The sequence below is a fragment of the Musa acuminata genome, chromosome BXJ2-1 (genome assembly GCF_036884655.1).
Source record: "Musa acuminata AAA Group cultivar baxijiao chromosome BXJ2-1, Cavendish_Baxijiao_AAA, whole genome shotgun sequence".
Lineage (NCBI taxonomy): Eukaryota > Viridiplantae > Streptophyta > Magnoliopsida > Zingiberales > Musaceae > Musa > Musa acuminata.
The window spans coordinates 19,112,888-19,138,476 of NC_088338.1; the positions used below are offsets into that span (position 1 = coordinate 19,112,888).

A 25,589-nucleotide genomic window follows, 5' to 3' on the forward strand; every position below is an offset into this window, starting at 1 on the left:
CGCACTATTTTTCCTCTTCTTGTTTGTTATTGACTGTATATGATACGTTTCAATGGTAGCGTGTACTGCTACATTCTTGAGCTATAAAATAGTGTCCAAAATGGGAACACATGATACTGGAGATAGCATTTAGCTAGTATTTGGATTTTGGAGAACAAATCGGGTCACTTGAGTTGGAATGGAATTCAATCGGTGCAATCGACAGCAGAAGATCAACGAGGATTCTGCTGGTTTGAATTCTCGTTCGACTGCGATGCCACTGTTGTTGGTGAGCCATTAGCATTATTCTTTCTCTCAAACTTGAGAGGAATTGTTGGTGGTGGATTTGGATATGAAACACTTAAGTTTCATATCGGAAAGATTAAATTTAGCTTATAAGAAACACTTAAGTTTCATATCGGAAAGATTAAATTTAGCTTATAAGAAGTCTGACGTACTATTATTATCAATTTTAGCTTAATCATTTTGATCGATGGTTACGGTGATAACTCAGTTAGTGACAAAACAAGGATTAACATATGAAATCTGCTGAAGCTAATATATGTAAGACAATTGCAAGGTATCTGCAACATGAAAAGATGTACATTTAGTGGTGCTGTGACATGATCCCAAGCGGTGGCATTCAGTAGAAGATTTGCTGCTGCATCGTGTCCGTGCTAAACAGAAAATCTCAGGATCAGTGAGTTGGATAAAATATATCATCACCGGAAGATATTTCAATGGGTTTTGAAAGCTTCTGCAACAATATGCTTTGGAATCGTGAAAGGAATGTGTTAATATGGTCTTCTACTCTGGCAGCTGAAAACTGAATTCAGATGTAATGATCGTTGATTGGGGAGCCTGAATAGGTTTCTTAAAACGAAAATGTTAGCATATCACGCAAATTGATAGAACCAAATTTCAACAGATCACCAGACAAATGCTTAGGAATGCCAAGTCACATAAGAGGGCATTGACTCGACACCAAGTGCAGAATCCAACTCGTGGAAACGAATTTTATTAAATATTTTTAATTTACATCATCGAATTCTTTCATTGCTGAAGAACACATATTTATCACATATTCATTGAAGAACACATATTTATCACATACTCAGCAAGTAAATAGGGAAAAAAAAAATGTAAAATGACTGTTAATCTATGTACACTCTGTATACTCCAGGGGGAAAATTTAGAACATTTCGAAATCCACTTTATGGAACAAGGTAGAGAACATCGACGGTTTCCATCCAGGCCAGAAGAGGTGTTTCTCCTTCATACTGTATCGAGAACGAAAATTGCATCAAGGTTGTGCAGCTCACAGAAATCTTGGTATCAAGCAAGGGTAAAAATTAGGTGGAACCAAGTGGGAGGAGAACAAGCAAAGATCAGATCATCTCCAACTCTCACCCCTGCAAGAAGAATGGAAAAGGCCAATTTTAGTTATGAGAATTAAATCTTACATAAATACTGACATACAGAGAAAAATCATCACCAAGTTGATGTGCACTGTATGCATAATCCATGAACATGATGAACAATCCAATATAAAGGGGACTCAACTTGACATGCCAAATGAAGGCTTCTATATCAATGGAAAACCCTTGGTGAATTCACCAACATAGCTATTAGTGATTATTTTAACATATTAAGTTGGTGAATGCACAGGAAAAAGAGCTTACACCTTCTCCATGAACACATCGGGATAATATCCTTTTTCTATCAAAGATATAAGCGAATGGAAATGTATTTTTCTTGTGCAGAAAGTATCATATTTACATAATACAACCTGGTGAGGCTAATAAAGCCCCCTAAGCATGTTCTAATCAGTCCAACTGTTGATCAGTACATGAACCAAGCAATTTTTCCTAGTCTGATCTAAAACCACCAGGTGCCTAGTAAGCTAACAGTACACAGTGATACCAGGCAGTACCACCCCTTTCTTTTTCTTTTTCCTTCTCTTCAGTTTCTCTACCTCTTCTTCTGCCTTTTTCTTCTCCCTGACATCATTTTCTCCTCCCCATCACTACCACTGCTCCTCCTCCTCCACTTTACGCCCCACATCCTCTCTCTCCTCTCGCCACTAATCCAACTGATATCAACCAGTAATATATCAGTTCTTTCCATGCTCAATATCAATATTGAACAAAGTTTTTAATCCATGACCCTAAGCTTCATCAGAAACATCAAGGTGAAACAATACTGTTTATTTTAGAAGACATATCTAGATCAGTACGATAAAGAGAAGGTTAATCCTTTGGAACGTTATTTAACTTCATAAACTATGTGTTTCAAAGAACAAGCACCTAGATGTAATTGTGCAGTTGTTTTGACATGCAAAACTGGAGAGAAGCCTTTCCACTCAAGCCAGAGCATAAAACATTTTCTCATTGGCACAATATTCTTCTCTGATGTCGTGGATCCATATATCAATGATAGGCATAGTACTCTAAACACTCTAATTCGAGTATTTGAACTAGAAATCCTCAGTTTTATGACGATGTATTGTTAAAATGCATACTTCAAATCCTACTGTATTGGGTTGAAACATAATCGTGAATTTTTAGCTTGGTTTTATTCTGTCATAAAATTTTTTAGAGTACAACTTTTTGCAAGACATCACTGCAAGTTTTTAAGATTTAAACTTACGATTTTGCTGATTATGTGTCTCTTATTATCTTGTTGCACAACTAGATAGAAAAAATACAGAAATGCTGATGCTAAAAGTACAGAGACATTTATCAAATTACAGATGGTGTGTTATTTGTTTCATCTGAAAGATTTCTTCACTCATTCCTTTGTAATTTATCAAATAATATACTTTTTTGGGTTTCAATCACATTTTCAGATAGAATCTTTGGAGCATATGTTATCCCTTGGTAGATAGACTTGAAAATTTATACTGTAGCATAAATGATTTATAAAAATGCTTAGGCTCCATGTATCCTAGCCGAAAATTTGCAGGGCTTTTTCTATTTTGATAGATAACTCTGAACATTCAGTATGCAGATGAATATGGAGTACATACTAGAGGTCTAAACTATTCAAAATGGTGCATTTAATTAAATATGAAATGCTACATGGGATGTGATTTATATTTGCTAATTTTGTTTTATAACACCGGATGAAATAGGTGGAGGGTTACGTTAGGTCACTGATAGCTAATGTAAAATTATGTAAGATCTCATGGACATGGATCTTAACCGATTTTAGTATAGGTCTAGGTCATCATCCGAAAGCGACGCGAGACACCTTCGCCACCTAAGGGTCCCGAGATCTTATAATTGTAAGTATTCACTTTAAAGGGAGAGATAAATATTTGATTACTTATAAGAATGGTCACTAGACGAACTATTTTCTCACTAGAAAGGTAGATAAAATTATATGTAAGAATTATAAAGTTACATTTGACGAAAGTTTGACGAATAAACATAGGTTGATGGTATTAGATATTTATTATTGAAAATGAAAAAAAAAGATAGTAGAACATTTACTACGACTATATGGTGAAATTTTAAGATGATGTAAGGATTTCTAAAAATAGGAATCCATAATTAGTAATCACATATTTATGCAAATTCAGACATATGCAACTGCATGTTTTGACATGGCTATATATGTAATCGCATAACATGACTACCAGGGATGCATAAGTGGCCAACCAGATTTATGTCATTGCATATGCAGTCATGCTACATATTGAGGCAGCAAAGGTCCTATGAAATGCAATCAGATGACCTCGTATGCAACAGCTGCTTAGACTGTATTTTATTACCATGGGTTGGATGAGATGCACTACACTGTTCAGCACCTACACTGTTCTAATTCTCAACCTATTGTGCTCATTTAATATAACTGGTAGGATGATAAAAATCATGGATATGTATGTTCTATAAGGTTTAACATGCAAGAACTGGACCTGATGATTGCAGTTCTAGTATACCCTAAAACAGTGACTAAGCAGATATTTTATGCCTGCAAGATATTAAGGTTTTAAACATCTAAATGACTAGGTTGGTAGTTCTGAAATATCAGTACCTTCTGCACTTCTAGTTTGATAGTTCTAAGATATTAGTAACTGCTTTCAGCAAAGGCTACACCTATTGCTCAGTGTAGAAAATGAAATGCCAATTGTTAATTAAGACTTTACTGTTATGATCTAAAAATAGGATGGAAAAAAAAGACAACTTGAGAATTAGACGAAGATAATATTAATATTTATTTGGACTATAAGGGCTAATAAGATTAGGAGTTTAACAAAGGAGATCCTTAGTGAAGCTAAAGATAGAGATGTAGCCTTAAGAGAAAGTTGATGATTGTGTGAGGAAGTTCAGAAAGCAATTATTATTAAAAGATTATGTTTTAAAGATTGACAAAATTATAAAAATGAGGATAAATTTAAAAGATATAAAAAATCTAAAAAAGACGTTAAAAGACGTGTTCATATGGCAAGATGTAAAGCTTATGATAATTTTCATAACAAATTAGGCACTAAAGATAGAGACAAAGATATATATCGAATTGCTAAAGTTAAGACAAAAAAAGTATAAGGATTTAAGCAATATTAGATGCATTAAAGATAAAGATCAAAGAATCCTTATTAATGATAATGAAATTAAGGAAAGATAGAGAAATTATTCTTATAAATTATTTAATGAACATTCCACACATGACTTAGCCTTAACGATAGATAGTAGTGGTAGATTTAATAATCATGGATTTGTTAGTAAAATTAGAACTAACGAAGTAAAAGACATCTTAAAAAAGATAGAAAATAGTCAAGAGTGTGAGACCTAATGATATCTCTATTGAGGTTTGAAAAAGCTTAAAAGACCAAGAAGTAGCTTGGTTAACTAATTTATTTAACAAAATTATAAGATTTAGAAAGATGCTTGATGAATGGAGAAATAGTTTTTTAATACCAATTTACAAGAATAAGAGTGACATATATAACTGTTCTATTTCTAGTACTAATTCCAATAGAATTAAAATCATGTCATACTATGAAACTTTGGGAAAGAGTTATCGAAAGTAGGATAAGGCTTAAAACAAATATTTATCAATTTGGTTTTATGCTTGGAAGATCAACAATAGAATCTATTTATTTATTAAGACAATTACTGAATAAGTGTATAGAAATAAAAAAAGATTTGCATATGACTTTTATTGATTTAAAGAAAGCCTATAATATAATTTCCAAAGATTTATTATGGTGGATTTCAAAAAACAAAAGTATATCCACTAATTATATTTATGTTATTAAGGGCATATATATACGATAATGTAGCTACTAGTATTAGACGTGTAACGGGTATGTCTAGTGAGTTTCCCCTAGGTATAGGGTTACATTAAGGATCTGCATTAAGTCTCTACCTTTTTACATTGATAATGGATGAACTTACTAGCTATTTACAAGATAGACCTCCCTCGTGTATGTAATTTGCTAATGATAGTCTTAGTTGATGAGAGTCTAAATAGAATCAACTTTAAACTTGAGTTATGGAGGCAATATTTAGAAACTAAAGTTTTTACATTAAGTATGACTAGAACTGAATATATGAGATGTAATTTTAGCAATACTAAGAATAGATAAGAGGATATAGTTAAGTTTGATGGATAAGAAGTTCCTTTCAGTAAAAGGTTTAGATATTTTGGGTCAATTATTTAAAAAGCTAGAATGATTGATGAATATATTATTCATATGATAAAAATAGGATGGTTAAAATGACAAAGAGTATCAAGAGTTTGTATGATCATCGAATACCTTTGAGATTAAAACAAAAATTTATAAGATAATTATTAGACTAACAATTTTTTTATGGATCTGAGTGTTGATTAGTTAAGAAATAACATATACAAAAAGATTGTATTGTTAAGATAAAAATATTCAGGTGAATATATGAAGTTATTAGAAAAGATAAAAAAAAAAATAATTTTATTTGTGAACAATTATGTATCTCTTCGATAGAGGATAAAATGAGAAAGAACCATTTAAGAGGTGATACTTAGAAGAGGCGTTCAAAAGACCTGAATGTGATAGTTAGAAGAGGTGAAATGATTACTGCTAGTGGTATAAGGAGAGATAAAGGAAGACCTAAAATATATTTTAATAGAAACTGTAAATAAAGATTTAAGTACTCTTAGCTTAAGTAACATATGATTTTTTACTGATTTCAATGGCAACTGATCTCAATGGTGGGAAAAGATAAATGTAACAGACCCCAAATAGTTGAGGCTTACAACCTTTTGTTGTTGTTGTTGATTTTGTTCTACAACACAAAAAGTAATGGTTGTAGAAAGATAACACTAGGGAGAAAATATAAACCATAATTAGTAATCACATATTTATGCAAATTCAGACATATGCAACTGCATGTTTTGACATGGCTATATATGTAATCGCATAACATGACTACTAGGGATGCATAAGTGGCCAACCAGATTTATGTCATTGCATATGCAGTCATGCTACATATTGAGGCAGCAAAGGTCCTATGAAATGCAATCAGATGACCTCGTATGCAACAGCTGCTTAGACTGTATTTTATTACCATGGGTTGGATGAGATGCACTACACTGTTCAGCACCTACACTGTTCTAATTCTCAACCTATTGTGCTCATTTAATATAACTGGTAGGATGATAAAAATCATGGATATGTATGTTCTATAAGGTTTAACATGCAAGAACTGGACCTGATGATTGCAGTTCTAGTATACCCTAAAACAGTGACTAAGCAGATATTTTATGCCTGCAAGATATTAAGGTTTTAAACATCTAAATGACTAGGTTGGTAGTTCTGAAATATCAGTACCTTCTGCACTTCTAGTTTGATAGTTCTAAGATATTAGTAACTGCTTTCAGCAAAGGCTACACCTATTGCTCAGTGTAGAAAATGAAATGCCAATTGTTAATTAAGACTTTACTGTTATGATCTCATTTGCAGATGAAGGCCAAATTGTCTTCATTATATACCATCGGTCCACCCCTACAGTACTTACACTTTTAAGCTCTTGATTTTACCAAGATTTTGATCTTTCTAACACAACAATATGCAGATGAAAATTGAGACAATTGCAGTATATGGTTAGGGAAGTCAATAGAGCATAGCTTGAGAGATCTCCCAATTGTATCCTGAGTCCATTGGAGAATCTTGCTTCATTCTACGGTCTCAAGATTCTAAAAAGTTAAATTCTGTAAAGTTGCTTTGATCACATTTCCTACTAGGGAAAACACATTAAAGTGGGTAACAGAATACAGTCTAGTTAAATCAATTTTATCAATTGTAGTTCCTTTGGTCAGAAGTGATATTGACTGGAATCCTCTTCCTTAGGTCATTAGTTGGCAGGTTAGGCTGCGGAACTAAATATTTCTTTCACATATACTAGAAATTCACAAATTTTGCGACATGCTATGGTCTATGGCATTATGATCATTTTCAGCCTTCCTCAGCTACAATCTAAGGGTAAGATTCATGGTAAATTAGTGTTCAAGGTCAAAGGACTGGACATGACAATATCCAGCAACATTAATGAGTCAATGAAGTACATGCAAGGAAGGTTAATATAATCATGGTTTCTGATAAGAACAGATTCGTTTGATTGGTTGTTCTGAGGCTCATCGATAATTGTACAAGTACAAGAGAAGATCGAAGCTCAGCTAACTCACAAACCTAAACCTAATTGAGTAGTTAGCATAAGAATTAGCAAAAGATGATGGCAAAAACATATTTATTTTCAGACTCTTACATTATATTAAAGTGTCAGAGAAATTTATTGAATTAAAGCTTTGCTTCAAGAATTCATTAATACTTCATGTGTTGAGACACCTATAAGCCTTACATTATAAGGTATATTCAGATTTTTTTTTTTTTGGTGTCAAGTTGATCAATTCAAAAACCTACAAAAATCTTAAACTCAAGATCCAACATTCCAACCACTGATGTGATTTTAAATTCAATGAAGTATAATACTATATGTCTATGGCCATGGAGAATAAAATTAGGACTAAAATATCAACATAAACTTAATAAAATCTAAAGCTGAGTCCTACTTTTCTAGTGAGGGTGTCAAAAGGCTCAGAATTACTTAGAGACCACCCATACTTGCATTTGCATGGATTATTATATTCATTAAGTGGTCATATTACTAATTCCTATTAATTAATATTAAGTAGGATTTGGATGCTTCGTCCATAATGAGTAACTACATACCAATCATTTACAAGAAGGTTTCAATGCTAGATCAAAATTATCCTAGCAGGTTCTCAGCTTTAAGAGTCACTTAAAAAAGTTAATCAGCTTTAATATGAATCCATGATAAGGAGATTCAGGACCTTCAAATTTGTTGCGCTTGCTGTTTATCTGCGGTTAAATATGATTGATGATTAATTTAGGTGAGAAAACTCACCATAAAATGATAATTTGACTATCAAATTCTCTTAGGTTCAAAACTAAAAAGACCTACAAAGTACTCTCTTTTGTTTGTAACTGACTTAGTTTTCAATTATGATTATATATATATATATATATATATATATATATATATATATGAAGCTGATATCATAAGATTGCTGATGCCTAGTCACCTAACATCCATCCTCTTAGCTTTTATTCTCTAGAAGGTCTGGTATCTAATTCTGTAAGAGTACCTCCCACATGGAGTGTCATTTAATAGTCAACATTTCAGATTTTCCAATAAATTACATTTTAAAACAAAATAATGGTTGGCACTATCTGGATCATTTTGCAAATTTGCATTTGCATCATCTCAGGGACAATATGTAGCCATTTTTAACAATCATAAAGCATGCAAAGGTAAATGACGAAATAAGCTTGTAGACATTTTCTGCTTGATCATTGACAAGGTTTGTATGTATTTAATTGTTCATTAGTTAATTAAATGAACTCAAGGAAGTTTATACAATGTAACATATTAGCAAAATCTTTTCAGTATTCTAAGCACTTGCAGACATCAAAAGAAAATGGTTGATATAAAGCAGCAATAAGATGAGTTGGAGGTGCTTACTTTTCAAAACCACCTCTATATTCTATCAGACAGTGCCTGATGCTGAAGCCGATGAATACATGTACCAACATCCTATCATATGCATATCCTCAACATTTAACTTCATTATCGATTCTTTTTTGTGGCTGTTTGAAAAACCGAGTGACTTCCCTGTAAAGCTGTTCCCCTTCAAAAGGCTTTGACACATAGCCATCCATTCCACACCTTAGACACTCCTCATGTGTTGCCTGGATTACATCTGCTGTCATGGCTAATATAGGAACATGCCAGTGCAAGACGTTCTCAAAAGTCTCAACTGGAACTTCCCTACACTCTATTTGCTTATTTATATCGGCCTCCATCTCACGTATCCTTTTAGTAGCTTCAAATCTAAAGAAAAAAAAACACTTTAATTAAATAGGATCAAAACTGTAAACTGATAAACTGCTTTTAAAAGTGTACGGAAATGTGAACAGAAAATTCACATCTGATGCAAATTTCATTACAAGGAAATTTCCTAGTATATGAGAAGACAGAAAATTCATATGCATGAAGAATTCATTCTAAAGGATCATAAAAGAAGATTAATGACAAAGAAAGTAAAAGAAACGTACCCATCCATTTCAGGCATCTGAATATCCATAAAACAAGCATCAAATTTATGTGGAGGCTTGAGCATGCCTATGGCCTTCTTTCCGCTCTCTGCACAAGTTACTTCAGCTCCATATTTTTTCAAAGCACCAAATGCTACTCTAAGATTCACAATATTGTCATCAACAACAAGAATCTGCTTCTCATGAAGAAGGCCACGCAATGACAACTGGGGAAGCCGGCCATTTCGGGAATGTTCCCCATCTCCACAACCCATAGCTCGCCGTAAAGATACTTGAAGCATGCTTGCTCTGAGTGGCTTTGTGATTATAGTTGAGATATATTCCATTGAACTAGAAGCGTTATTCTTAACAGAACTTGTAGGATTTGCTAAAAGGAGAATTTTTGGTATATCCAACTGATTACCCTTTAATTTGCTAATAATAAAAGGCCAAATACTAGAATCTTTCGACCATGTTTCCTTTTCCACTAGCACCATATTTATTGTCGATGTTCCACTAGTTAATCTAGAAAGAACTTGATTTGGATCAATTTCCAGTATAGCATTTACTCCCAACCTCTGAAGATGGTATTTTGTGACCTTTGCTCGGGCTGGTCTATGGTCGACTACTAGTGCAATCATCCCATGAAATTCTGATGACTTGTACTCATTTGAATTAGTGCAAGCCCTTGTGAGGACCACTGTGAAGGTAAAAGTGGAACCAATCTGAGGTTGACTCACAAAACCAATTTCTCCCTTCATGAGGCCAACTAAACACTTACTAATGCTGAGTCCAATACCAGTTCCCCCATGAATGCGAGAAATTGAAGGTCCCACCTGCATGAAAGGAGTGAACACACGGGACTGGGCTTCTAGAGGAATCCCCACCCCGGTGTCTTCAACAGATATGATCAGATTTATATGATTGGAAGAGGTTGACAGAAGAGATGGATCAGATGCAGGAAGTTCCAGCTTGAAATTCTTAAAGCTTTCCCAGCTACGCCTTCTATTTGCCACTGGAAAGCCACACAAGGTATCTGTGGAATGGACTTCTACTTCCTTGTCCAATGAATTCAACACCTCCTCAAAAATATGGACAGTCAAATATATATGTCCTCTCTCTGTGAACTGCAAAATGAGGACTTTTCTAAATACATGTAGCAGATTTAGTATCCATATTTGCAGCTGATACAAAGATAAATACTTACTTTTATTGAATTTCCTATCAGATTTGTGATGATCTGGCGTATTCTTCCATGGTCACCAACAAGGACATCAGGAACTTGATCAGAGACATACACTGCCAACTACCAAGTTAATTTGAACAGCAACCAAGAAAATTAGTTGATGAAACATCAAAATATTATATTTAGAAGATTATGGAAACTCACAGATACCTCTAGTCCTTTCTCTTGAGCCTTTCCATAGAAAAGTGACAAAATATCATCCAATACTGCCCGTAAGTCAAATGGGACAGCTTCAAGCTCAAGTTTACCCGATTCAATCTTTGCTTGATCGAGAACCTCATTTATAAGTGACACCAGAGCTTTTCCGCTGGCTTGGGCAGTTCTAACATAGTCTTCTTGTGTTATGTCTAGATCAGTATCCATAAGCATTTGAAGCATCCCTGAAAAGTAAGAAATATATTGATGTCTGATCTTACTTGATATTTATAACAGAACATCAGTTATGGTAATCTTGTACTCACCCAATACACCATTCATTGGAGTTCTGATTTCATGAGAAACAGTCGCCAAGAACTGAAGAGACAAGACAAAATAAGTGATATCATGGTTGTAAACTAAGCACATCTGGATCAGAGACATCAGCGAAAAGAAGGCCAATCTGCAGCTCCTAACAAACATAAAACATGTACCTGAGATTTCGCAACATCCGCTGTTTCAGCCCGCCCTTTAAGTTCCATCATTTGTCGATAATCATCTTCTACTTTGGCAATTCGGCTGACAGTAGCATGGAATATGTATCCAACCAGTAAAGCGATAACAAGGGTTCCAATTGATGTTGTTATTGCAAGCCATGGCAATGGAGATTTTTGTTTGAACCTGTTGCGAAAATGTAAAATTTGTCTATATTATATTACTTCTGTTTCACATCCTGATCAATATATAGCTTTCTTCTAAATCAGAACTTGCTAGCAGTGTCATGTAAATTACCTACAGTGCATCTCATGCTTTCTTATTGGATCACCAAAATTAAGGGTACTAATATGGTATAGACCAACATTGGTCATGTTTGAACCATACATAATAATTGGTTCATCAGGATTGGTTTTATCGTAAACATTGACCATCATGGAGTGCTTGCATGCAAGTTGGTGAAGTAACTTATCCACGAGAGCCTCTACATCGAAGATTCCACCTAGATACCTGCACATGCCAGATTGATGCATTATATAGTTGAATTGTGGAGGATAGACATTCTTGATAAGTATGTTTATTTCTGATTTAGGAGCTATTAATACATAATTAACAGCTAATTTACCCTATGGCTGCTTGGATGCGTTCAGCTGGTGTCGCTTTTGAAGTGAGTTCTGACTTGTAAACTGCATATGTCAGAATAACACCAAGTCTTCTTGATTTTAAGAGCCGAAAAGGAGCAGTTAAAACACCCTTCCCGGATTCCCTAGCTCGTAGGATGTTTTCCCTATCTTCCTGCATAAGGAACTATCTTTCAGTTGCTGGAATACTAGGAACAAGACACAGGTTTCAGGTGTATTCCCAAAACCAATTAGTTCACTGAGGATGTTTCAATGATACAAGTCATAGTTCTAGACATTAATAGATTTGATAGAAACATGCAAGCATAATCATGTATTTTAAAAGTTTCACATACTGACACTATTGTTCAAGCAATGCATCTGACCACCAAAACCTTCCCTATTAATTGAAGAAATATTAATTACTCACATTAGAATAACCTATTTTCTATAAGAATTAACATCATATTAGAGTTAGATATTGAGAATGTCATAAGCAAATAAATATTTATTTCTAGCAAATTAATAGTTTGCATAGTCTAACACAAAGTGATAACATTTATAACATTAATAATACATATATTAGCTAAATGATGATTAACAAAGACTTCATATTACAATGACACCATTCATATTACAATAACACCATTGATATTTTTTAGTTAATCACTAAAAAAATTTGAAAACACTAGAATAAATTTAAAGACATCAACGCATCAATTAATAGCTCATATGTGATATATAAATGTGTCTAATTGGAGACAGTAAAAATGACCAATAAACTGTACTAAATATTAGAATTCAATAAAACAAATAAGTTTAGACCTGCATAAAATAAGAAACTGCATATAACGTAGTAAATAAAATAAATAAGTTTAAACAAATACGACAGAAGAAACTGCATATAATCTATTTTTTTATCCTACCATAGCCAGCACAATCTGACTTCTGAGGCATTTGTGATTATAGTTCATAGATGACAGAAAAAGGGACAGACTGAAAAGCATATCTAATGTCTTACCTTTCCAGTTAACATGTCAAATGAAATTACATGCTTATAAGTGTCCTGGGCAAAAATAACTGGAGCATATTCATCCCGGTTCTCAAGATCTGCGTCTTCTTCCCGAGCTGGAGGCTGCTCTGTTGAATCCATTCTCTTAATTTTCCAACCTTGTTGCTTCTCAAACTGTTCTCTTTCTGAACGCAACACCTTCACAGCATATGCCACACCACTCGTCAGTGGTCTCTCAAAAGCAGTCCTTTCAGCATATCGAGCAAAGGTTATCTGCAAACAAAGGGATCATCTTCCACATTGTTGATCTTTGATAAGGGCAGAAGGTTGCATTATAGTAATGCATGTCTGCTTTTTTGAGGAATCAGAATTAAACACATAACTATTGTAATCAAATCAGAGAATGAATAATTTGGACTAGACAAAAGATACACATTGATGTATATTCAATTGAAGGTAGGAATATTTCAGGTAGAAGGCAGTACTTGGTCAATGGCAGATGGATCCTTAGCATGGTGAAAGGTCGAGATCAGGATAGCTAGGGCCTGAAGATGGTTCATGCTGACATTAAACTGGTCCTGAAGCATCCTAGCACGCTCATCACACATGCTTGCTAGCATCTCTCGCCTCTTCTCCACTGCTTGGGAGTTCATAAACCAGAAGATCCATAGAGAACCAAGGAACCATCCAATTATCCATAAGAGCAGCAGCTTCCTCCACCAGGTCCCTCTAACCTTCTTTGATCCAAATAAGCGGTTGCAAAGGTTATTCTTCCAATCCTTTATTGAGAACTTCTTCAACAACTCCAACCACAGATTGCTCTTATCACTAAGATAACCAGTCTTCTGCTCCATTATTTGGGCATCAATGAACCAATTCATGGGTATCTCATAAAAAAGCCACTGACATACCATCAAAACCAGGGGTAAGAAGACCAAATCCAGATCCAAATATAGGCAAAGAACTCATTCAAAGCAGCAAGTACTTCTCTTATTTAATCTGTGAACTGTAAACATAAGCCAGTTAATAAATGTCTTGCAATTTAGACAAACATAAAAAAGGGAACAATTGTTTGCCTTGAATGCAAAAACGTAAAATATTAATCCAATGAGGCTTCTCAATAATCTTATTTAGTATCATGTACCCCCAATACATTGGTTACTCAATAATTACATTCTGGAATATGAGATAACCAAGTGGAAAAGCCAATTTAGCCTTTGTTAGAGAACTTATCCCGTTGAGGTACTCAATACTTCAAGATTACACAGTTAACTAATGCTGTCTATCAGATGCTAACGTGTTGGTTGTGTATCATTTCCTATTGAACATAATCTTAAAATAGTTCTCGTGGTTCTAGTTTCCAATTATATAAGCTAAAAATGTTAAGACAACATAGAAGAACAATGCAAAGAAGACAGACCTTTCTTTTCTCTTCACATTTAGTGTTAAAATCACCATCAATAACTCAGTATTACTGCTGATACAACCTGCAAAATAGTTTGTTTGGGTATCATCAATATTTCTGAGTTAAAATTGTAATTCATAAAGAGTAGCTAAGAGAACACTAAATAAAGTTGTGCAATAAAGGCAGTCTCTCAAAATATTGCACCCATCATAGATGAATTATCAAACAACATAAAATAGTGATACCAATTAGGAAACTGAAATTATGCAAACTCAGTCTACTAATATGAAGCAACTTGTCATTAATTATCACCACATAAGTCCAAGTTCTTTACACAAATCTTTTTAAGTGATACAATTTGTTCTCAAATAGCTTTCAGCACTTTTTCTATACTATAATAGTATAATTTGTTTGTAGCGAAATGGTCATGTTTAAGTCTCAAGAACCTCAGCAGTTCACTTTCTAATTTCAAATAACAGCTTGAGAAATATTTGTTCAGCATGCGGAAAATACAACATTAAAGAATATACAAATATATAGAATTAGAAATCCAACAGGATGCCCATAGTCCTACCAGTGAATTCCCACGACTATTAAACATAATAGTGAGAATACTATTGAATGGTCTCAAAACCAAGGGGATTGCGTTATCGATGCATACTGCCCAGTACAGGTGGTACATACCGGTTCGAGAGCTTCTCGGCACACGGACCGCCCGCTACCGGGAGATACCAATGTTTTGACCCCGTATCAAGCGATATAGGTCTATATTGGATGGTAACGGTCAAAATTCAATCATTATCGACCTATATCGGGTTTCAAATAGTCAATTTGACCATTGGAGGCAACCTAAAGAGTTTTTAAACCCTTTCCTCCCCCTTCTTTCAATTTATTTCACTCTCGCAATCTCTTAAACTCTCTCAAACTCTTTTTCACTCACATCTCTATCTTATTCTCACATTTTCACTCTTCTAAACTCAACAAAACAAAAATTTATGGATTAGATTAAATTTAGAAGGTTAATTTAGGAGGATTAAAAGGAAAAACTTTTTAATCAAGATGTATGTATTCTCTTTCTAGATTTTTATTGATTTATGAGATGATTAAGCCTATTCTATGTGATGTATGACTTAATGTCTAATATGTTGTTTGATATGCTCTTGATGGTAGAATAGTATTAGTTATGAGTAATTAAGATCTTTAATGTTGTGATTAGTGTGTTTAATATTTATTTATTCGAAATTAGACCTTAATAGGTCAAATGTTTATATTTCATGCATATTAAGGATTGGATCATATGTTGGTGATGGTATAATAGGTTTAATTAGGTTTTAATTAAAAATTTTAATGCTACGATTAGTGATTTTAATGATGATTTAATCAAAATTTGATCGATATTAGGTCAATTCAATGTATTTAATACCTATTAAGGTATTTTGACATATTTATAGTGATGAAAGAAAAATAATTAGTAGGTAATTAACTATGTTAATAATGTGATTAGTGTATCTAACGATGATTTCATCGTAATTTAACCTATATTGGATCAAAATTACATATTTAATATTTTTTATATTTAACATATTTATAGTAGTAAAATAAAGTTAATTAGATTTTATTTAAGTTTTTTAATGTTGCAATTAGTGGTTTTAATGATGATTTAATCAAAATTTGATCGATATTGGGTCAATTCAATGTCTATAATACCTATTAGAGTGTTTGATATGTTTATAGTGATAAAAGAGAACCAATTACGAATTACTTAACTATGTTAATATTGTGATTAGTATATTTAATTACGATGATATCCAAATTTAACCCATATTAGGTCAATTAAATGTCTTTAATGACTACTAGAATGTTTGACAAGTTTATAGTGTTAAAAGAGAAATAATTAATGGATAATTAACGATGTTAATAACATGACTAGTGTATCTAATGATGATTTCATCGTAATTTGATGTATATTAGATCAAAATAAAGTATTTAATGCTTCTTTTATTTGTTTAACATATTTATGATAGTATAATAAAGTTAATTAGATTTTAATTAATTTTTAATACTACGATTAGTAATTTTAATAATAATGAATTAATCAAAATTTGATCAACATTAGGTCAATTCAATGTCTTTAATACCTATAAGGGTGCGTGCTTGACATGTTTATAGATTATTTGATTTAAATTTGATAGGAATATGACATCAAAGGAATAAGTACATGATGACGCTTGAAATCATACCGAAAGATGGATAGGAACTATCATCATTGGCAATGCATTTATTGTGACTACATCGGCAAAGATGGAGGAATTACCCGAGTGAAGAGGCATTTGGCCGATGGGTATCCCGATGTTGCAAAATGTAAGAAGGTTCCAATGGAGATCCGTAAATCATTTCAAAACAAGTTCCAACAAGCAAGAGAAAATACAATAAAAAAGAAGGCAAGAGCTAAAGAAGAATATTGTAGAACTATGCAGGAACCAGTTTATGATGACTATGAGGGTCGTGGCGATGAAATCGACCCAAATCTGACAGTTGGTATTCGTGCATCACTGGAACATCAATATATATACGAGAAAGCAATGAGACATCGACGACCTGACTCACGATGGGAGCATGGCAGTGGCAGTGGATTTGTTCCACAAGGAATCTAGAGGTCGGCCAACATAAGGTAGCCAACTGCCCCTCCCCAACCGAACTAGTAGCATGTGGCAGGGTGGACTCCGTAGTTTTATGAGAGGACTTGGCAAGAGGTCCACACTAGATATTATTAATATGATCCGCAAGCTTATCCTCCACAAACAATGAAACAAACACGGATTGACGATGCATATACAAAAGAAAAGAAGCGGGATATTGGGAAGGCAATTGCAAAATGGTTCAACTCCCATATGATTCTAGGAAACACAGCCCAATGTCCATATTATCAAAGCATGATTTCCTTTATTCAAAAGTCTAGCACGAGGATCCAACCTCTAACACCGAGGGAGATCTACGGTGTGTATTTAGATGAGAATGTGATAGAACTGAAGGATTGGATCAAACCCTTCAAAAGGCAATGGGACGAATATCGGGTGACACTGATGTGTGATAGTTGGACAAGACCAACAAGAATGAGTATCATCAATTTTCTTATCTATTGCAACAAACGAATGATGTTTCATAAGTTAGTTAATGCTTCTAACAATATTCAAGATGCAAACTATATTGAAAACTTAATGAACACCGTAGTAGAGGAGATAGGACCACAATATATTGTCCAAATAGTCTGACAATGGAACAAATTTCAAGAGGGTCAGTTTACAATTGTTAGAAAAAAAAACATTGTTTTGGACTCCATAAGCAGCTCATTGCATGAATATAATGCTAAAGGATATTAGCAAGCTACCATCAATCAGCAAGTGTGTAGCTCGAGTACAGTCAATTACAAAGTTTATATATAATCATCATTGGGTTCACTCTTTAATGCAAAAGTATGAAAATAGTGAGATACTCAAACCTGGAGTCACTCGGTTTGCTACAAATTTCATTGCCTTTAAATCAATACAACAAAAGAGACAAGGCCTTAAGGCAATGGTCACCTCACAGGAATGGTCCGAATCCAGGTATTCGAGATCGAGCGAAGGAAAGAAGATGGAAAAGACCATTCTTTCTTCTAGGTTTTGGGAGACCGTAAATGAAATCATAAAAGGTGTGAAACTACTTTATGTTATCCTTCGTAAAGTTGATATGGACAAGCATCTACAAATGTCTTATCTTAGACATATACTGATTACAATAAGAGAAGAGGTCAAGAAAGCATTTAAATATGATTTTAAGATCGACCAATACTTATAGATCATTGATCGTAGAACTAAAGTTCATATGGACCAAGATATCCATAATGTAAGTAAATTTATATTCAGTGTAATTTAATTTATAATTTTTTATTATATAACAATAAAAAATTCTTACTAACAAAATTATGTTATTATCTAAAGCCGGTAATTCAATTTCAGTATAGTTTTGGAACGCAATCAAATATACTATCGACATTAAGAAATATTATATATTGACTCTTGTCAAACACTGCTAATGCAGCCGATGTTATTATAGAGGGTTGATTATTCTGAGAAACAATTGGTTCATTCTCCGACGTTGTAGCTGTATCATGTCGTTATAATATGGATCCGGGTAAGGAAAAAATTACACACATATTGATTATAAACTATATTTGATATTAATTATTTGTTATGCTAATAAAATCTTATTTATATCTTTTTCCAATCGAGTGATGACTATAATTTGAAAGGGACACACCAAATTTAAGGAAGGTTACCATTCGTGTACTTTCACAAGCGACAATATCTAGTGGTTGCGAACGTAATTAGCCAATGTTCACATTGATTCACATGAAGGTCCACAATAAATTATCATATAGACGGTTGAAGAAACTAGTATATGTCCAGTAATAACATGCAGCTAAAGTTGTAGTGTGTCAAGCTAGACAAGGAGCTAAAGGAACCGGGGATTGATCCCAATGACCTCTAATTCTACAACGAAGATTCAGAGCTGATGTTAGAGTGGGCCGAAGCGACGGAGAACCAAGAGGATCCTCTACTTAATGAGGTAGGAGATTCTTAATGTCCTTTGCGTTTTATCACTGAGGTAATAGAAGAAGAGGAAGCACATCCCCAGCAAGAGAAAAATCCCCCTTGGTAAGAATGTGGCGAAAGGAGCCAAACAAGATCGAGTCAAACTGCTCTAGAAACCAAAGACACCCAACCGTCACAGTCGTCCGTCCATCATACAAAGGCAAAGGCAAAGGCAAAGTCAAAGGCAAAGGCAAAGAGGAAAGCAGTAGCATCAGCTGCACCATTGAAAAGAATAGAGTTAGGTAACAAGACACCTACGCAATCGCATTCGATAACCCACTCGATCCAGAGACTTGGTAGCGACGTGGACAATAGTGCCTCGACCAATGATGGCAACGACGCCACGGGCGACGTGGACAGCAGTGCCTCGACCGATGATGGTAACGATGCCGGGGAATCATGGTCTCATCTACACAATTTGAAGATGGTGCATGGACCGGAGAGCAGTATTTTACGCATGCCACCCAAGATTCAGATTATAGAGCTCAACAAGGTACTGGTCAAGTTTATGCACGGAAGGGAAAGGGGAAACCAATGGATGATTTTCAGTAAATGCGATAGAGCCTACACAATGTAAACACCATGCGAAGCTCATCGTATTCACAATCGTCGTATTATAGAGAATCTTACGGCCAACAACAGTACGGTGATAGTTGGTCATACTTCTTAGAGCAACAGTATGATACGGAGTAGTAGATAAGTAGCAAAAATAGAAGTTCTGACATTCATTATGCTCTGCATCAATACATGCCACATTCATCATTGCCTCAAGAACCGCCTCGAACACGTGATTCATGACAATCAGCCTACAACACCATCACCACATTAATGCACTAATGGCATACAATGTATCAATACACTATGTCGTGGGATCAATTTCAGGATTGGGTCCGACAAACATATTATTTGATATATAGATACATACGATCGAGAATCCCGATCCACCATCCATGGAGTCTCGTTGTTCGTTTTGGTGGTAGAATCAAGTATATCCATAGATTGATTACTTAATTTGAATCTTAAAGTTTAAATTGTATAAAAAGTAATCTAACAATTTAAATAATTTTTTTATAAATAATTTAATATTAACAGAAGGATGATCCGGAATGGACCAAAATTGCAAACCTTGCACAAGGCTATTCCTCAAAGCTCAAAAAAGATATGTGACACTATTCTTACCTAATTTACATTATTTTTACTAAAACTATACTAAATGTATATTTATTTCTAACTTAAAAACCCTATCCTAACTTTTTTTTGTTCTATTTTTAGGTATTTTTGGAGGATTTTCAGCTCATTTTAGGCGTATTGATGGTACGTACCATACTGAGCAAAGTTCAATATGCCGGTACAGACCGAAATTGCGAACCTTGATCAAAACATTCTAGAACACAGTTTGCAAATTGTTATCTGTATAGAGGGCAAGATAACTGTACTAGATTAGATGTTTTTGACATAGGACCAAATATCTTTGAACATACCATTAAATGATAATGAATATTAGTTCTTTTCTATGCTAATCTTAATTACTATCATTCTCACATACTCCGGCAGATTCTCTCATACCTGATGCCAGCATGCATTATGGAATATGTTAAGTGAATATAGAAATAAAAAGAGTACAAAATGCTATATATTTACTAACCATCATAGTAGGAGAAAATTGATCCCCACAATAAAGGAAGACCAAAAGATCTGATAAGGTGTTGATTGTTGCTCATGACTTCAGACATGCAAAAGAAAGAAATATACAAAAGGTTCTATGTTGCTTTACTGCTACATAACTTTTCTTTGTAATTGAACTTGCCAAAATGATTTGAACACAGGAAAGGACAATTAGTGTATAAACTTACTTATTAGTGCTCTTTCTCTTCAGTTTCAGCATGCACATGATATATGCCTTGGATATATATATATATATATATATATATATATATATATATATATATATATATATATATATATATATATATATGTGTGTGTGTGTGTGTGTGTGTGTGTGTGTGTGTGTGTGTCTAAAATTCCTTGTCACTAGAGCAAGTTTGCATCAAAATCCATGGGAATTTGGAAAACCATACACCTACTGACCTTTAAAACAAGTATAAGAAATCATTTTGTTTCAGATAAAGGTTTTTAGAGCAAAACTACAGCTCCCTACAGGGTGCTCACCTTCAAGCTTCAGAATTCTATATCTCTTTTCTTTATTCATATATACAAACAAAATATCTACTGACTACTTAATCTACCCTGGTATCTTTATCTCGCCAAATTGTAAAAGTCTTCCATAATCAGAAACTACTTGTTCCCATATTAAAGGGCTTGGTTCAAAGAATTCAGGCACCAAGGAAAATAATTGTTGTTTTGCCATTTTAGGCATTGAAAATCGAAAATACCACCTAAAGTTGAGAATATTCTTCTGGTCGGTTCATAGGTATGCTTTGCATACCAAGGGCATGCAACTGTCCTTGATGTTTTTTGTGCATGAAATGTCAAAAGATCAATGAGTAACTCCCCAACAGCAAGGATGGCTGGTTTATAGTCAACAAATTTGTTGGAATATCCTGATTTAATCCCATATTGGAAGTGGGAGAAGACTTAAATGAATTTATAAGAGCTAGATAGGTCTCCTATCATTGGGGCAAGTGGTTTAGGTTTAACAAGGTAATGGGTAAGTTATTCTTAGATTGGGTCATGACAAATGATGTTAGAATTGACCTAATATTGGGCATGGTGAGGAGCCCAAGTAGGAAAAGACATAGAGCCACATCTTGTTTCAACCTACAATACCAACTCATCCATCTTTAATGTGTTGTCTTTTGGGTTTGGGGTCCTTTTTCAATTTTCTCTTTGGGACTAGGCATCTACTTTGTTCTTAAATTGTGAAATGAAATGGGGACTTTAGGTTTTTCCTCCAAAAGAAATTAAAATAAAATAAAAAGGAGAAGACGCCCTAAACTTCTGAAGATCTCACTTCTTTTTATTTACCCTCTAAGTGAGATGATTAGAAAGGCCAACAGCTTTATTTGCTTCTTTAAGGAATGAAATCACAGTTAAGAAGTTGTGATTGAACGTCATTTCCATTCAGCATGCACAAAGAACTCTCTATATAAATCCCACTAGAATTTTGAACACCATAAAAATCCTACATATTGTTCACTTTCTTATGGCAAATAAGACATCCGAGAAAGCCAAGCACAGGAAGGTGCATGGCGTACCTCTTCTCTAGTTTTCCCATACGTATAAGTTTTCCAATTCTTCCAAATCTTGCAGAATACTGGTGCTTAAACTCACTCAATTGCTTATTCTTAACTTTACACATATCAGAATGAGTAGTCTGAATAATAGTGTTCATTGAAGCTGAGTTCTCTCTCTGCTTAGAATGAGGAAAGATCTTCAGAAAGTTAACCATTGGTAAGCTTTTGCACCGTGTACTATTGCAAATTGTTTGTAGCCGGAGGAGATAGGTATTCTAATTATATGTTGAACATGGAATCGAGGAGGTTATCAAACTCGATCACATTAGTCAGACACCTGGAGGTGGTGGAGCGAGGCAGTCCCCGAAAGGGAAATCCAAGGGAACAAGGATGGATTGAACGCCCTAAACTTCTGAAGATCTCACTTCTTTTTATTTACCCTCTAAGTGAGATGATTAGAAAGGCCAACAGCTTTATTTGCTTCTTTAAGGAATGAAATCACAGTTAAGAAGTTGTGATTGAACGTCATTTCCATTCAGCATGCACAAAGAACTCTCTATATAAATCCCACTAGAATTTTGAACACCATAAAAATCCTACATATTGTTCACTTTCTTATGGCAAATAAGACATCCGAGAAAGCCAAGCACAGGAAGGTGCATGGCGTACCTCTTCTCTAGTTTTCCCATACGTATAAGTTTTCCAATTCTTCCAAATCTTGCAGAATACTGGTGCTTAAACTCACTCAATTGCTTATTCTTAACTTTACACATATCAGAATGAGTAGTCTGAATAATAGTGTTCATTGAAGCTGAGTTCTCTCTCTGCTTAGAATGAGGAAAGATCTTCAGAAAGTTAACCATTGGTAAGCTTTTGCACCGTGTACTATTGCAAATTGTTTGTAGCCGGAGGAGATAGGTATTCTAATTATATGATGAACATGGAATCGAGGAGGTTATCAAACTCGATCACATTAGTCAGACACCTGGAGGTGGTGGAGCGAGGCAGTCCCCGAAAGGGAAATCCAAGGGAACAAGGATGGAAAAGCAGTCTGCCAAACAGAGCAGATGCCGGTCTGGCAAACCATCTTTCTCAGAGGATGAGAGAGAGAGAGAGAGAGAGAGAGAGAGAGAGAGAGAGAGAGAGAGCTCACCAAGGGAAGGATGAGGAGTGCCGGCAGACGTACGGCCATGATGCTGGCAACGACAAACGATGGCTGATCCCGAAGAACGACCGAGATGGTTGGTGTTCCGATGCTCGCCGGGGAAGAGGGCTGCTGGACCTGGTGTCCGGAGACGGCGACAGCGATGGACGGTGGCGAATCAAGAAAAAGAATGACAGAAATGGTGGAGCTATCGAGAAGCCACAAGAGGCATCATCACTCAGCACTTCCTGGACCGTGACCACCTGGAATCAACGAAGGGGCGGACCGGACGGCAGCAAGATCAAATCTTTATCAGCTCCAAACAAGAATCAGAGCAAAATACCCAGCAGACACCACCAAAAGCTCAGAAGAAGAAGTCGGCAAAGACAGAAGACCTACTTCCTACGAGTCCAAGCTGGTGGCTTTGACCCAGTAGAAAGGAAAGCAGGCAAGAACGGGATTGGAGCTGACGATGTTGGTTATGGTGGATAGGATGGGGTGATGAAGGGAAAGCAGCAATCTTGATTCAGGGATTCTTGAGAAAGGAGAGATTCCTGAGAGAGAATGATGGGGAATAAGGCTAGGGTGAGAGGAAGCCTGTGGATTGCAAAAGCCATTATCCCTACCACCAACAACAACAACACCAACAACAAAAAACGAGTTTTTAAGAGGGAAGAAAAAAACAGAATGATCCAGAATAAACAAATGGCATCCAGCCCCCCCCACCCAGCACAAAACACTCACCTTTCTGCGATCCCATCCCAATCAGAGAGGGGATATGGGGCGAAGGGAGGGACGAAGAGAGAGCAGTGGAAAAGCCCTGCACGCAAGTGCTCTGCTGCCCTCTCCCTCTCTCTCTCTCTCTGCTTGTGGGGGCAGCGCTATTCCTTTTTTTTTTCAGGACCAAAATGACCCGCCCGCCCCTTCCTCCTTGGCTAGCCGAGGCTCCCCATCTACCACCACCAATCACTGTAATGGGAGAGAGACACACATACATAGGAGTTGGAGCTGGTTTAGTTGATCTTGGGATTTGGATAAGTTTGCCAACAACTTGATGAGGAATGATAGGGCGTTGGGACCACCATGAAAGCTTCTCCAGTTGAAACAGCTTGATGTGGGAGCCACTGTAAAAGCTTCAGCACCAGCTTATCACTGTGTTTTTGCCCCCCCCTCCTCCTTTTTCCTCGCCACCATTTTTATTTTTTACAACAAAATAAAAATAAATAGAACTCGCCATTTTCTCGGTTGTGTGACTTGTGCTGCTCAGACCGTTGAGATGGGCTACACACAAAATATCTTGTTCTTGGCTAAAATTTACTACTGGCACCGTTGAGGCATACAAACATATTAACTATTTTTTATAATTTATTTGATATTTTATATTTAAAATAACTATATTCATATCTTTTTCTTTTAAAAAAAAATTAAATTTATTATATTTAATGACATAAGTTGGAGTCTCAAACGCACTAATTAATCTTTATTTGGTAAGGTTCAATTATATATATATCTATATTTTTTTTCTTTTTTCTCTCCCTACTGTTCACGTGTTTATTATAGATTATATACTTCCTTCTCATTCTCGAGGAGGTTACTCGTGTAGTTTCTTCTGTTCTAACTACTCGTATGCAACAATGTTTTAATATCCTCCACCCATTTACACATCCAAAAAAATATTCTAAATAGATAGGTCTAATTCGTATAAATATATTATACATCCAGGTACTAGAAAATTTTATATTTTCGGTGAATTCGATCCAATAATCTTGTCTTTCGATCCTAGAAAACTAAACCCAAATTCCTACTGCCGAGTGACATCAAGAATGATTGGTTTTGTTTTATACAATATTAATAATTTGTTGATGTGTAAACTAATTGTTAAAATAAATAAAGTTTGAAATGTCATTGGTTTATAAACAACAGACTATTCCTGATTGAGTGAAACAAAGATCATAGTGTTCATAGATTAACGATGCTGATATCACGAGTCAATTTGATTTAGACTAATAAATTTACTATCGACTTTTGAATGTATTAAAAACTAATCAATTCCTACTAATCGCTACTGTGGCCAGTCTCTAATCGAATTCACCATTCTGGATCGAACCGGTCGGTTCGGTTCAGTAT

General features: G+C 35.0%; 1 protein-coding gene across 4 annotated transcripts; it reads right to left on the bottom strand.

The window, feature by feature from the left end:
• Positions 1-968: 968 nt before the first annotated feature.
• On the bottom strand, positions 969-24,387 carry LOC135599062 (probable histidine kinase 3). 4 transcript variants are annotated; one of them, XM_065093751.1, is made up of 15 exons: positions 24,207-24,387; positions 23,862-24,084; positions 23,472-23,725; positions 14,506-14,572; positions 13,571-14,091; positions 13,095-13,358; positions 12,079-12,248; positions 11,751-11,963; positions 11,453-11,639; positions 11,285-11,336; positions 10,974-11,203; positions 10,785-10,883; positions 9,599-10,704; positions 9,006-9,374; positions 969-1,391 (listed from the first exon to the last, which is right to left on the bottom strand). In XM_065093751.1, the coding sequence occupies exons 5-14, from the start codon at positions 13,997-13,999 to the stop codon at positions 9,095-9,097; spliced, it is 3,030 nt and encodes a 1,009-aa protein (XP_064949823.1). In that variant the 5' UTR covers positions 14,000-14,091; positions 14,506-14,572; positions 23,472-23,725; positions 23,862-24,084; positions 24,207-24,387; the 3' UTR covers positions 969-1,391; positions 9,006-9,094. The 4 variants fall into 4 exon arrangements, with proteins under 4 accessions (XP_064949823.1, XP_064949825.1, XP_064949826.1 ...); XM_065093753.1 differs by lacking the exon at positions 23,862-24,084; XM_065093754.1 differs by having other exon boundaries at positions 13,571-13,987; positions 23,472-24,084.
• Between the last annotated feature and the right edge of the window lie 1,202 nt (positions 24,388-25,589).

Coding starts and splice junctions, on each gene's coding strand:
- LOC135599062 (XM_065093753.1), bottom strand. CDS start 13,999: ATGGTATGTCAGTGGCTTTTTTATGAGATACCCATGAATTGGTTCATT. Junction 11,640..11,750: donor AAGCATGAGATGCACTGTAG/GTAATTTACATG, acceptor TTTTCGCAACAG/GTTCAAACAAAAATCTCCAT. Junction 10,884..10,973: donor CTCAAGAGAAAGGACTAGAG/GTATCTGTGAGT, acceptor TTAACTTGGTAG/TTGGCAGTGTATGTCTCTGA.